The sequence below is a fragment of the Platichthys flesus genome, chromosome 2 (assembly GCF_949316205.1).
Source record: "Platichthys flesus chromosome 2, fPlaFle2.1, whole genome shotgun sequence".
Lineage (NCBI taxonomy): Eukaryota > Metazoa > Chordata > Actinopteri > Pleuronectiformes > Pleuronectidae > Platichthys > Platichthys flesus.
This window is the reverse complement of record NC_084946.1, coordinates 19,157,137-19,171,417: the sequence shown is the minus strand read 5'-3', so window position 1 is coordinate 19,171,417 and position 14,281 is coordinate 19,157,137. Positions and strand designations below refer to the sequence as shown.

Here is a 14,281-nt window from a genome sequence, read left to right as displayed (position 1 = left end):
ACTACCCAGAATACTGAAACTACAAAGAGTACCCTGCAAAGTGCTTCTCCATCAACAACCATGTTTACTTTATCCATGCAGACGTCAGCTGAATCAACAACAAGTGAATCCATGACACCCACAACATCTACCACACCAACCAGTTCAATACCAGCATCAACTACCCAAACTATTGAAACTACAAAAACAACCCTGCAAAGTGCTTCCCCATCAACTACCATAAATACTTCATCCATGCAGACGTCAGCTGAATCCACAACAAGTGAATCTATGACACCCACAACATCTACCACACCTGCCAGTTCATCACCAGCATCAACTACCCAGAATACTGAAACTACAAAGAGTACCCTGCAAAGTGCTTCCCCATCAACTAGCATAAATACTTCATCCATGCAGACGTCAGCTGAATCCACAACAAGTGAATCCATGACGCCCACAACATCTACCACACCAACCAGTTCAATACCAGCATCAACTACCCAAACTATTGAAACTACAAAAACAACCCTGCAAAGTGCTTCCCCATCAACTACCATAAATACTTCATCCATGCAGACGTCAGCTGAATCCACAACAAGTGAATCTATGACACCCACAACATCTACCACACCTGCCAGTTCATCACCAGCATCAACTACCCAGAATACTGAAACTACCAAGAGTACCCTCCAAAGTGCTTCTCCATCTACAACCATGAATACTTCATCGATGCAGACGTCAGCTGAATCCACAACAAGTGAATCCATGACGCCCACAACATCTACCACACCAACCAGTTCAATACCAGCATCAACTACCCAGACTATTGAAACTACAAAAACAACCCTGCAAAGTGCTTCCCCATCAACTACCATAAATACTTCATCCATGCATACTTCGGCTGAGTCAACAACAAGTGAATCTATGATGCCCACAACGTCTACCACACTTACCAGTTCAATTCCAGTATCAACAACTCAAACTATTGAAACTACAAAAACAACTCTTCAAAGTGCTTCCCCATCAACTACCATAAATACTTCATCCATGCAGACGTCAGCTGAATACACAACAAGTGAATCCACGACACCCACAACATCTACCACACCTGCCAGTTCATCACCAGCATCATCTACCCAGAATACTGAAACTACCAAGAGTACCCTGCAAAGTGCTTCTCCATCAACAACCATGTTTACTTCATCCATGCAGACGTCAGCTGAATCAACAACAAGTGAATCCATGATGCCCACAACATCTACCACACCTGCCAGTTCATTACCAGCATCAACTACCCAGAATACTGAAACTACCAAGAGTACCTTGCAAAGTGCTTCTCCATCAACAACCATGTTTACTTCATCCATGCAGACGTCACCTAAATCAACAACAAGTGAATCCATGATGCCCACAACATCTACCACACCAACCAGTTCAATACCAGCATCAACTACCCAAACTATTGAAACTACAAAAACAACCCTGCAAAGTGCTTCCCCATCAACTACCATGAATACTTCATCCATGCAGACGTCAGCTGAATCCACAACAAGTGAATCCATGATGCCCACAACATCTACCACACCAACCGGTTCAATACCAGCATCAACTACCCAAACTATTGAAACTACAAAAACAACCCTGCAAAGTGCTTCCCCATCAACTACCATAAATACTTCATCCATGCAGACGTCAGCTGAATCAACAACAAGTGAATCCATGACGCCCACAACATCTACCACACCTGCCAGTTCATCACCAGCATCAACTACCCAGAATACTGAAACTACAAAGAGTACCCTGCAAAGTGCTTCTCCATCAACAACCATGTTTACTTCATCCATGCAGACGTCAGCTGAATCAACAACAAGTGAATCCATGACACCCACAACATCTTCCACACCAACCAGTTCAATACCAGCATCAACTACCCAAACTATTGAAACTACAAAAACAACCCTGCAAAGTGCTTCCCCATCAACTACCATAAATACTTCATCCATGCAGACGTCAGCTGAATCCACAACAAGTGAATCTATGACACCCACAACATCTACCACACCTGCCAGTTCATCACCAGCATCAACTACCCAGAATACTGAAACTACCAAGAGTACCCTCCAAAGTGCTTCTCCATCTACAACCATGAATACTTCATCCATGCAGACGTCAGCTGAATCCACAACAAGTGAATCCATGACGCCCACAACATCTACCACACCAACCAGTTCAATACCAGCATCAACTACCCAGACTATTAAAACTACAAAAACAACGCTGCAAAGTGCTTCCCCATCAACTACCATAAATACTTCATCCATGCATACTTCGGCTGAGTCAACAACAAGTGAATCTATGATGCCCACAACGTCTACCACACTTACCAGTTCAATTCCAGTATCAACAACTCAAACTATTGAAACTACAAAAACAACTCTTCAAAGTGCTTCCCCATCAACTACCATAAATACTTCATCCATGCAGACGTCAGCTGAATACACAACAAGTGAATCCACGACACCCACAACATCTACCACACCTGCCAGTTCATCACCAGCATCATCTACCCAGAATACTGAAACTACCAAGAGTACCCTGCAAAGTGCTTCTCCATCAACAACCATGTTTACTTCATCCATGCAGACGTCAGCTGAATCAACAACAAGTGAATCCATGATGCCCACAACATCTACCACACCAACCAGTTCAATACCAGCATCAACTACCGAAACTATTGAAACTACAAAAACAACCCTGCAGAGTGCTTCCCCATCAACTACCATAAATACTTCATCCATGCAGACGTCAGCTGAATCAACAACAAGCGAATCCATGACGCCCACAACATCTACCACACCAACCAGTTCATCACCAGCATCAACTACCCAGAATTCTGAAACTACCAAGAGTACCCTGCAAAGTGCTTCTCCATCTACAACCATAAATACTTCATCCATGCAGACGTCAGCTGAATCAACAACAAGTGAATCTATGACGCCCACAACATCTACCACACCTGCCAGTTCATCACCAGCATCAACTACCCAGAATACTGAAACTACCAAGAGCACCTTGCAAAGTGCTTCTCCATCAACAACCATGTTTACTTCATCCATGCAGACGTCAGCTGAATCAACAACAAGTGAATCCATGATGCCCACAACATCTACCACACCAACCAGTTCAATACCAGCATCAACTACCCAAACTATTGAAACTACAAAAACAACCCTGCAAAGTGCTTCCCCATCAACTACCATAAATACTTCATCCATGCAGACGTCAGCTGAATCAACAACAAGCGAATCCATGACGCCCACAACATCTACCACACCAACCAGTTCATCACCAGCATCAACTACCCAGAATACTGAAACTACAAAGAGTACCCTGCAAAGTGCTTCCCCATCAACTACCATAAATACTTCATCCATGCAGACGTCAGCTGAATCCACAACAAGTGAATCCATGACGCCCACAACATCTACCACACCAACCAGTTCATCACCAGCATCAACTACCCAGAATACTGAAACTACCAAGAGTACCCTGCAAAGTGCTTCTCCATCTACAACCATAAATACTTCATCCATGCAGACGTCAGCTGAATCAACAACAAGTGAATCTATGACACCCACAACATCTACCACACCTGCCAGTTCATCACCAGCATCAACTACCCAGAATACTGAAACTACCAAGAGTACCTTGCAAAGTGCTTCTCCATCAACAACCATGTTTACTTCATCCATGCAGACATCACCTAAATCAACAACAAGTGAATCCATGATGCCCACAACATCTACCACACCAACCAGTTCAATACCAGCATCAACTACCCAGACTATTGAAACTACAAAAACAACCCTGCAAAGTGCTTCCCCATCAACTACCATAAATACTTCATCCATGCAGACGTCAGCTGAATACACAACAAGTGAATCCACGACACCCACAACATCTACCACACCTGCCAGTTCATCACCAGCATCATCTACCCAGAATACTGAAACTACCAAGAGTACCCTGCAAAGTGCTTCTCCATCAACAACCATGTTTACTTCATCCATGCAGACGTCAGCTGAATCAACAACAAGTGAATCCATGATGCCCACAACATCTACCACACCAACCAGTTCAATACCAGCATCAACTACCCAAACTATTGAAACTACAAAAACAACCCTGCAAAGTGCTTCCCCGTCAACTACCATAAATACTTCATCCATGCAGACGTCAGCTGAATCAACAACAAGCGAATCCATGACGCCCACAACATCTACCACACCAACCAGTTCATCACCAGCATCAACTACCCAGAATACTGAAACTACCAAGAGTACCCTGCAAAGTGCTTCTCCATCTACAACCATAAATACTTCATCCATGCAGACGTCAGCTGAATCAACAACAAGTGAATCTATTACACCCACAACATCTACCACACCTGCCAGTTCATCACCAGCATCAACTACCCAGAATACTGAAACTACCAAGAGTACCTTGCAAAGTGCTTCTCCATCAACAACCATGTTTACTTCATCCATGCAGACGTCACCTAAATCAACAACAAGTGAATCCATGATGCCCACAACATCTACCACACCAACCAGTTCAATACCAGCATCAACTACCCAGACTATTGAAACTACAAAAACAACCCTGCAAAGTGCTTCCCCATCAACTACCATAAATACTTCATCCATGCAGACGTCAGCTGAATCAACAACAAGCGAATCCATGACGCCCACAACATCTACCACACCAACCAGTTCATCACCAGCATCAACTACCCAGAATACTGAAACTACCAAGAGTATCCTGCAAAGTGCTTCTCCATCTACAACCATAAATACTTCATCCATGCAGACGTCAGCTGAATCAACAACAAGTGAATCTATGACACCCACAACATCTACCACACCTGCCAGTTCATCACCAGCATCAACTACCCAGAATACTGAAACCACCAAGAGTACCCTGCAAAGTGCTTCTCCATCAACAACCATGTTTACTTCATCCATGCAGACGTCAGCTGAATCCACAACAAGTGAATCCATGACGCCCACAACATCTACCACACCAAACAGTTCAATACCAGCATCAACTACCCAGACTATTGAAACTACAAAAACAACCCTGCAAAGTGCTTCCCCATCAACTACCATAAATACTTCATCCATGCAGACGTCAGCTGAATACACAACAAGTGAATCCACGACACCCACAACATCTACCACACCTGCCAGTTCATCACCAGCATCATCTACCCAGAATACTGAAACTACAAAAACAACCCTGCAAAGTGCTTCCCCGTCAACTACCATAAATACTTCATCCATGCAGACGTCAGCTGAATCAACAACAAGCGAATCCATGACGCCCACAACATCTACCACACCAACCAGTTCATCACCAGCATCAACTACCCAGAATACTGAAACTACCAAGAGTACCCTGCAAAGTGCTTCTCCATCTACAACCATAAATACTTCATCCATGCAGACGTCACCTAAATCAACAACAAGTGAATCCATGATGCCCACAACATCTACCACACCAACCAGTTCAATACCAGCATCAACTACCCAGACTATTGAAACTACAAAAACAACCCTGCAAAGTGCTTCCCCATCAACTACCATAAATACTTCATCCATGCAGACATCTGCTGAATCCACAACAAGTGAATCTATGACGCCCACAACATCTACCACACCTGCCAGTTCATCACCAGCATCAACTACCCAGAATACTGAAACTACCAAGAGTACCCTGCAAAGTGCTTCTCCATCAACAACCATGTTTACTTCATCCATGCAGACGTCAGCTGAATCAACAACAAGTGAATCCATGACGCCCACAACATCTACCACACCAACCAGTTCAATACCAGCATCAACTACCCAGACTATTGAAACTACAAAAACAACCCTGCAAAGTGCTTCCCCATCAACTACCATAAATACTTCATCCATGCAGACGTCAGCTGAATCCACAACAAGTGAATCTATTACACCCACAACATCTACCACACCTGCCAGTTCATCACCAGCATCAACCACCCAGAATACTGAAACTACCAAGAGTACCCTGCAAAGTGCTTCTCCATCTACAACCATAAATACTTCATCCATGCAGACGTCAGCTGAATCAACAACAAGTGAATCTATGACACCCACAACATCTACCACACCTGCCAGTTCATCACCAGCATCAACTACTCAGAATACTGAAACTACAAAGAGTACCCTGCAAAGTGCTTCTCCATCAACAACCATGTTTACTTCATCCATGCAGACGTCAGCTGAATCAACAACAAGTGAATCTATGACTCACACAACATCTACTACACCTGCCAGTTCATCACCAGCATCAACTACCCAGAATACTGAAACTACCAAGAGTACCCTGCAAAGTGCTTCTCCATCAACAACAATGTTTACTTCATCCATGCAGACGTCAGCTGAATCAACAACAAGTGAATCCATGACACCCACAACGTCTAACACACTTACCAGTTCAATACCAGCATCAACTACCCAAACTATTGAAACTACAAAAACAACCCTGCAAAGTATTTCCCCATCAACTACCATAAATACTTCATCCATGCAGACGTCAGCTGAATCCACAACAAGTGAATCCATGACCCCCACAACATCTACCACACCAACCAGTTCAATACCAGCATCAACTACCCAGACTATTGAAACTACAAAAACAACCCTGCAAAGTGCTTACCCATCAACTACCATAAATACTTCATCCATGCAGACGTCAGCTGAATCCACAACAAGTGAATCTATGACACCCACAACATCTACCACACCTGCCAGTTCATCACCAGCATCAACTACCCAGAATACTGAAACTACAAAGAGTACCCTGCAAAGTGCTTCTCCATCAACAACCATGTTTACTTCATCCATGCAGACGTCAGCTGAATCAACAACAAGTGAATCTATGACTCCCACAACATCTACCACACCTGCCAGTTCAATACCAGCATCAACTACCCATAATACTGAAACTACCAAGAGTACCCTGCAAAGTGCTTCTCCATCAACAACCATAAATACTTCATCCATGCAGACGTCAGCTGAATCAACAACAAGTGAATCCATGACACCCACAACATCTACCACACCAACCAGTTCAATACCATCATCAACTACCCAGACTATTGAAACTACAAAAACAACTCTGCAAAGTGCTCCGGTATCCGTCCCCATACTTACCTCATCAACGCAGACATCGGCTGAATCAACAACTAGTGAATCCTTGAAACCAACAACTTCCTTCACAGCTACCAGTTCAATACCAGTATCAACCACCCATACTAATGAAACCCTGAAAACAACCCTGCAAAGTGCTTCCCCATCAACAACCATATTGACTTCATCAATGCAGACATCAGCTGAATCCACAACAAGTGAATCCATGACGCCCACAACATCTACCACACCTACCAGTTCAATACCAGCATCAACTACCCAGACTATTGAAACTACAAAAACCACCCTGCAAAGTGCTTCTCCATCAACAACCATAAATACTTCATCAATGCAGACATCAGCTGAATCCACAACAAGTGAATCTATGACGCCCACAACGTCTTCCACACTTACCAGTTCAATTCCTGTATCAACAACTCAAACTATTGAAACTACAAAAACAACCCTGCAAAGTGCTTCCCCATCAACTACCATAAAAACTTCATCCATGCAGACTTCGGCTGAGTCAACAACAAGTGAATCTATGACGCCCACAACGTCTACCACACTTACCATTTCAATTCCAGTATCAACATCTCAAACTATTGAAACTACAAAAACAACTCTGCAAAGTGCTTCCCCATCAACTACCATAAATACTTCATCCATGCAGACGTCAGCTGAATCCACAACAAGTGAATCCATGACACCCACAACATCTACCACACCTGCAAGTTCATCAGCAGCATCATCTACCCAGAATACTGAAACTACCAAGAGTACCCTGCAAAGTCCTTCTCCATCAACAACCATGTTTACTTCATCCATGCAGACGTCAGCTGAATCAACAACAAGTGAATCCATGATGCCCACAACATCTACCACACCAACCAGTTCAATACCAGCATCAACTACCCAAACTATTGAAACTACAAAAACAACCCTGCAAAGTGCTTCCCCATCAACTACCATAAATACTTCATCCATGCAGACGTCAGCTGAATCAACAACAAGCGAATCCATGACGCCCACAACATCTACCACACCAACCAGTTCATCACCAGCATCAACCACCCAGAATACTGAAACTACCAAGAGTACCCTGCAAAGTGCTTCTCCATCTACAACCATAAATACTTCATCCATGCAGACGTCAGCTGAATCAACAACAAGTGAATCTATGACACCCACAACATCTACCACACCTGCCAGTTCATCACCAGCATCAACTACCCAGAATACTGAAACTACCAAGAGTACCTTGCAAAGTGCTTCTCCATCAACAACCATGTTTACTTCATCCATGCAGACGTCACCTAAATCAACAACAAGTGAATCCATGATGCCCACAACATCTACCACACCAACCAGTTCAATACCAGCATCAACTACCCAAACTATTGAAACTACAAAAACAACCCTGCAAAGTGCTTCCCCATCAACTACCATAAATACTTCATCCATGCAGACATCAGCTGAATCCACAACAAGTGAATCTATGACATCCACAACATCTACCACACCTGCCAGTTCATCACCAGCATCAACTACCCAGAATACTGAAACTACCAAGAGTACCCTGCAAAGTGCTTCTCCATCAACAACCATGTTTACTTCATCCATGCAGACGTCAGCTGAATCAACAACAAGTGAATCCATGACACCCACAACGTCTTCCACACTTACCAGTTCAATACCAGCATCAACTACCCAAACTATTGAAACTACAAAAACAATCCTGCAAAGTGCTTCCCCATCAACTACCATAAATACTTCATCCATGCAGACGTCAGCTGAATCCACAACAAGTGAATCCATGACGCCCACAACATCTACCACACCAACCAGTTCAATACCAGCATCAACTACCCAGACTATTGAAACTACAAAAACAACCCTGCAAAGTGCTTCTCCATCAACAACCATAAATACTTCATCCATGCAGACATCAGTTGAATCCACAACAAGTGAATCCATGACGCCCACAACATCTACCACACCAACCAGTTCATCACCAGCATCATCTACAAAGAATACTGAAACTACCAAGAGTACCCTGCAAAGTGCTTCTCCATCAACAACCATGTTTACTTCATCCATGCATACGTCAGCTGGATCAACAACAAGTGAATCCATGATGCCCACAACATCTACCACACCAACCAATTCAATACCAGCATCAACTACCCAAACTATTGAAACTACAAAAACAACCCTGCAAAGTGCTTCCCCATCAACTACCATAAATACTTCATCCATGCAGACGTCAGCTGAATCAACAACAAGCGAATCCATGACGCCCACAACATCTACCACACCAACCAGTTCAATACCAGCATCAACTACCCAGACTATTGAAACTACAAAAACAACCCTGCAAAGTGCTTCCCCATCAACTACCATAAATACTTCATCCATGCAGACGTCAGCTGAATCCACAACAAGTGAATCTATGACGCCCACAACATCTACCACACCAACCAGTTCATCACCAGCATCAACTACCCAGAATACTGAAACTACAAAGAGTACCCTGCAAAGTGCTTCTCCATCAACAACCATGTTTACTTCATCCATGCAGACGTCAGCTGAATCAACAACAAGTGAATCTATGACTCCCACAACATCTACCACACCTGCCAGTTCAATACCAGCATCAACTACCCATAATACTGAAACTACCAAGAGTACCCTGCAAAGTGCTTCTCCATCAACAACCATAAATACTTCATCCATGCAGACGTCAGCTGAATCAACAACAAGTGAATCCATGACACCCACAACATCTACCACACCAACCAGTTCAATACCATCATCAACTACCCAGACTATTGAAACTACAAAAACAACTCTGCAAAGTGCTCCGGTATCCGTACCCATACTTACCTCATCAACGCAGACATCGGCTGAATCAACAACTAGTGAATCCTTGAAACCAACAACTTCCTTCACAGCTACCAGTTCAATACCAGTATCAACCACCCATACTAATGAAACCCTGAAAACAACCCTGCAAAGTGCTTCCCCATCAACAACCATATTGACTTCATCAATGCAGACATCAGCTGAATCCACAACAAGTGAATCCATGACGCCCACAACATCTACCACACCTACCAGTTCAATACCAGCATCAACTACCCAGACTATTGAAACTACAAAAACAACCCTGCAAAGTGTTTCTCCATCAACAACCATAAATACTTCATCCATGCAGACGTCAGCTGAATCCACAACAAGTGAATCTATGACGCCCACAACATCTACCACACCTACCAGTTCAATACCAGCATCAACTACCCAGACTAATGAAACCACAAAAACAACCCTGCACAGTTCTTCTGGATCAACAACCATATTTACTTCAACCAAGCAGACGACAGCTAAATCGACAACAATTGAATCCTTGGCAACTTCAACATCTTCCAAACCTACCAGTTCAACACCAGCATCAACCATGCAGACTACTGAAACTACAAAAACAACCCTGCAAAGTGCTTTAACCTCTACAACCTTTTCTTCAACCACTGTAATTGAATCTACAACTCCTCATTGTAGAGATGAGGACTGTCAGTGTGCCATGGGTGTCTGTAAATACAATTCAACACTTGGACGCTGTCATTGCCAATGTCTAGATACTGTCTACGGTGATATCTGCTCTTTCGGAATCAATGACACCTCCGCTCATATTGGTGAGATTTTTTCATTCCATAATGCAATACTTTGTGTTTTGCCTTTTTGTTTTCATCCAATGTTCTATTAAAAGAAATATTCTATTTTACTGTCCATTTAATGGCATTTTAACCTCAATGCCCCTTGTCTCATGTTTTTTTGCAGATACCGCGGCAATACCAACACGAAAAACAAATTTTACCTTGTCAATCCAGATGGATTTTCAGCTTGCTTTTAAGGACTTAAACTCATCTCAATCACAAGAATTCATCAACACATTAGTCCTGCAGGTAAATATTGTTTTTTCATTGTTACACAATGTTATCATCATGACGTCTGCCAGTGAGGTTTTATTGTCTTTACTAATCGATATCTGTCAGCAGTTTTACACAGAAACTGCACAACTTAAATAATTGAAACTGAAATAAAAGATAAGACAATCCTCTGATATATGATATCCTTTTGTAACTTGAAGGATACTCAGAGAGTGCATACCTCCATCAAGGCTAATGCCATATCTTGCCATGGGAGAGATTTTTTTTTTTCTGGATCTGCCCCCTTATTATAATCTTATTAAAAGGTTAATGGCTTCTTCCCTGGTTCATATCCTACCCTTTAAAGTGGTGGAGTTAAAAAATAATTGCAGATAATTGTTTTATAGTGACTGCCGCTATAAATTATTTACTGCCATAAATTTGTGTAACTTTAATACTGTTTGTACTATGTTCCAGCTTCAACCCCTATGCAAAGAAGCGGACCCACAAAGCTTTGAAAAAGTACAAATCATCAAGTTATCGTAAGTTTCTTTGAACTTAGAGCGATTTAACTGACCTTTTAATTCAATCCAGTCTGAGTTTTTGGGTTAATTTCTATCTATTTTGCTCCTTTAGAAACGGAAGCGTTGTTGCAGCGAGTCTGGCAGAATACAGCTATATAAATAATGAAACACAAATCCAGTTTGTCAACACTGAGCTTGAGCGGGTGTTGACTGATATCTTGAACAACACAAGTAACCTCAATAAGATTTCTCAGGCCTTTGATAACAGAAGTGTGAATTTAAAGGAAATCACCTTCCTATCACCTGAAGTTAACAGTAAGTGTGTTACTACCTTTGACATTTTGCTGCTTTTTAGTTTTTTCATTTAATATGTTTCATTTGTTCACATTTGCATTATGGTACTAAAAGTGTCAAACAAAATAAAAACCACTTTTTTGTATTTCTAGATATTACAGACCTGAAGCCTTATGTTGACTGCACTCAATTTGCTAATTACACTGCTGTGATAAGTAATGGTCAATGGCAGTGTGCTGGACATTGTAAAACTGATCCTAATTACTGCAATCATCACGGACAGTGCCTCAATGAAATTCAAAAAGGGCCTATATGTCGGTAAGACAAAACATTTACTTCTATTCAATATACTTGAATTCTCGTAACATATACTTTTTATCTATGCAATTCACTCTTGTTTCTTCTCATCCCAGGTGCTATGAGTCAAGCCTGCAGCAGTTTTATGGTCCACAGTGTGAATTCTTCCGCCGGGGTCCAGCTTTCTATGGAGCCCTGTTTGGATCATTGGCAGCAGTATTCCTGCTCTTGATTGGCATTATCATTGCTGTGTATGCCAAAAAGAAATATACAGGAATTTGGTGAGTTATGATTACCTAAAGGAATAGTTCATTCTGAAATGAAAATTCACTTAATATCTACCCGCCCCTGTGCCAAGGAAGGGTGGGTGAAGTGTTTGAGTCCACAAAACACTTTGAGTTTCAGGGGTAAACAGCGTAGTTGATTAGTGCCCCAATTTAGTGACACAATAATACAGAAAAAACATAACATGCCTCCATCCTGCTCGTGGAGTGTCTCCCAAGTGTCCGGAAGCCCCGACAGTCATATTCGACTCGAAATGTTTTAAAGCCTAAAAGTCAGACAGAAGTGGCTATGCTAGCAGACGTTAGCATCTGACAGATATCAGAGGACATTAAGGCTGAAAAAACGATGTTAGTGACGGAGTATCGAGTTGAATATGAATGACAGGGCTTGTGGACACTTGGATGACACAACACGAGCTGTATGGACTCCCCATTGACTTAAACTGTATTGGATTCTAGTCTTACAAAGTTTACCACTGAGACTCCAGAAGTGTTAGGCATAGGGATGAGTAGATAGAGTGAATTTTCATATTTGGATGAACCATCCCTTTAAATGCATTTACCAGTACAGTTATGTTGATGGTCAACGCTGCAAACACCGACATGTAAAACTAATCATCCTGTCTCCATTTTAGGAAAAGGAGCTGCTCCTTTAACAGAAGACTGTCTATTTTAGAGGATGAGTTCTTTGACTTCACTAATTCAGGTGTGTTCTTGCTTTCTTCTATTCGTTTGCATATTTTAGAATTTTCCCAGCAAGGACTTTCAAATTTGCAAGGTTTAACGTGATCACATTCTTTTTACAGCATACCATAACTTGGGAATGAAAGACCCTTACTTATCAGAGACCTATAGACCACATATAGGAAATGTTGACACTCAAGTGCAGGTAATTCTTTTTTTTTTATTATTATTCTCCTATTACACTTCTCAGCTATAACTAAATGTAAGCTCATGATACAACATATTGATATTAATATGGGATCCTTCTTGTTTCTTCAGGTCACAACAGACGATCCACAGGTGTGGGACATCAACCCCTGATGAAGGCTTTAGTCTGGACAATTATAGTTTTATTAGAATATTTGCTAGAGTTGTCAAGTGTATATAACACATGAAGTGACTTATTAGTATTTATGATGATTTTATTTAAGCTTTATCAATTTTAATCGACTGTAGCGTCTTGTGTCCTATAAAACTGAGCATTCAAATTCAGACTCCAGTGTTTTAATTTAAACTATTTTATTAATGTTTTTCAATGTTTGCATTTACTTTACCAAAAATACAGGGACAAAAGTATAACCAAATGCACAAAAAAAGGCAAAATCCCAAAACAGAAAAACGCGGTGATCAAAATTACTCAAAAACCCAACACAACTTGTAAAGAGACTAGGAAACACTATAATTTACAAGAGAGGGATGTGAGACGGCCATGTAAGATGACAAACTGACAAATGGAAGCACAGAGACTTATACACACAAGGAAGGCAGGATGATTGGACACAGGTAAAACGCATGAGGAACAGGTGCAGACAATGACAGGGGCCCAGGAAACAGGAAAAAGACTGTAAGTAAAGTAGGGAAACACACAAGGAGCAAAACTTCAAAATAAAGCAGGAAACTGAAAACTCAAGGGGAACACAGATCCAATCACGAGGAAAACCAGGTACAGGCTAAACAAAGAAGATCACTCCACAATCAAAACCAAGACAATCTTCATTCAGGAGGCAAAGTCCAGAGTCATGACAGTTCGTTCT

At 41.8% G+C, this 14,281-nt stretch overlaps 2 protein-coding genes across 2 annotated transcripts in view; both read left to right on the top strand.

The window, feature by feature from the left end:
* Positions 1–6,408, top strand: part of LOC133961750 (uncharacterized) — a gene marked incomplete at both ends in the record, with an annotated part of 40,110 nt that extends 33,702 nt beyond the window's left edge. Inside the window, 2 exons of the mRNA XM_062397080.1 lie at positions 877–948; positions 6,364–6,408. Of these exons, the coding sequence (XP_062253064.1) occupies positions 877–948; positions 6,364–6,408 (117 nt within the window). The remainder of the gene's footprint in view (positions 1–876; positions 949–6,363) is intronic.
* Positions 6,409–9,721: 3,313 nt separating this feature from the next.
* Positions 9,722–13,723, top strand: LOC133968567 (uncharacterized). Its single transcript, XM_062404692.1, has 9 exons — positions 9,722–10,891; positions 11,037–11,161; positions 11,603–11,667; positions 11,762–11,964; positions 12,096–12,261; positions 12,357–12,521; positions 13,160–13,230; positions 13,331–13,413; positions 13,527–13,723. Exons 1-9 carry the CDS (start codon positions 9,760–9,762, stop codon positions 13,566–13,568), a joined length of 2,052 nt encoding a protein of 683 aa, XP_062260676.1. The 5' UTR covers positions 9,722–9,759; the 3' UTR covers positions 13,569–13,723.
* The last annotated feature ends 558 nt before the right edge of the window (positions 13,724–14,281 follow it).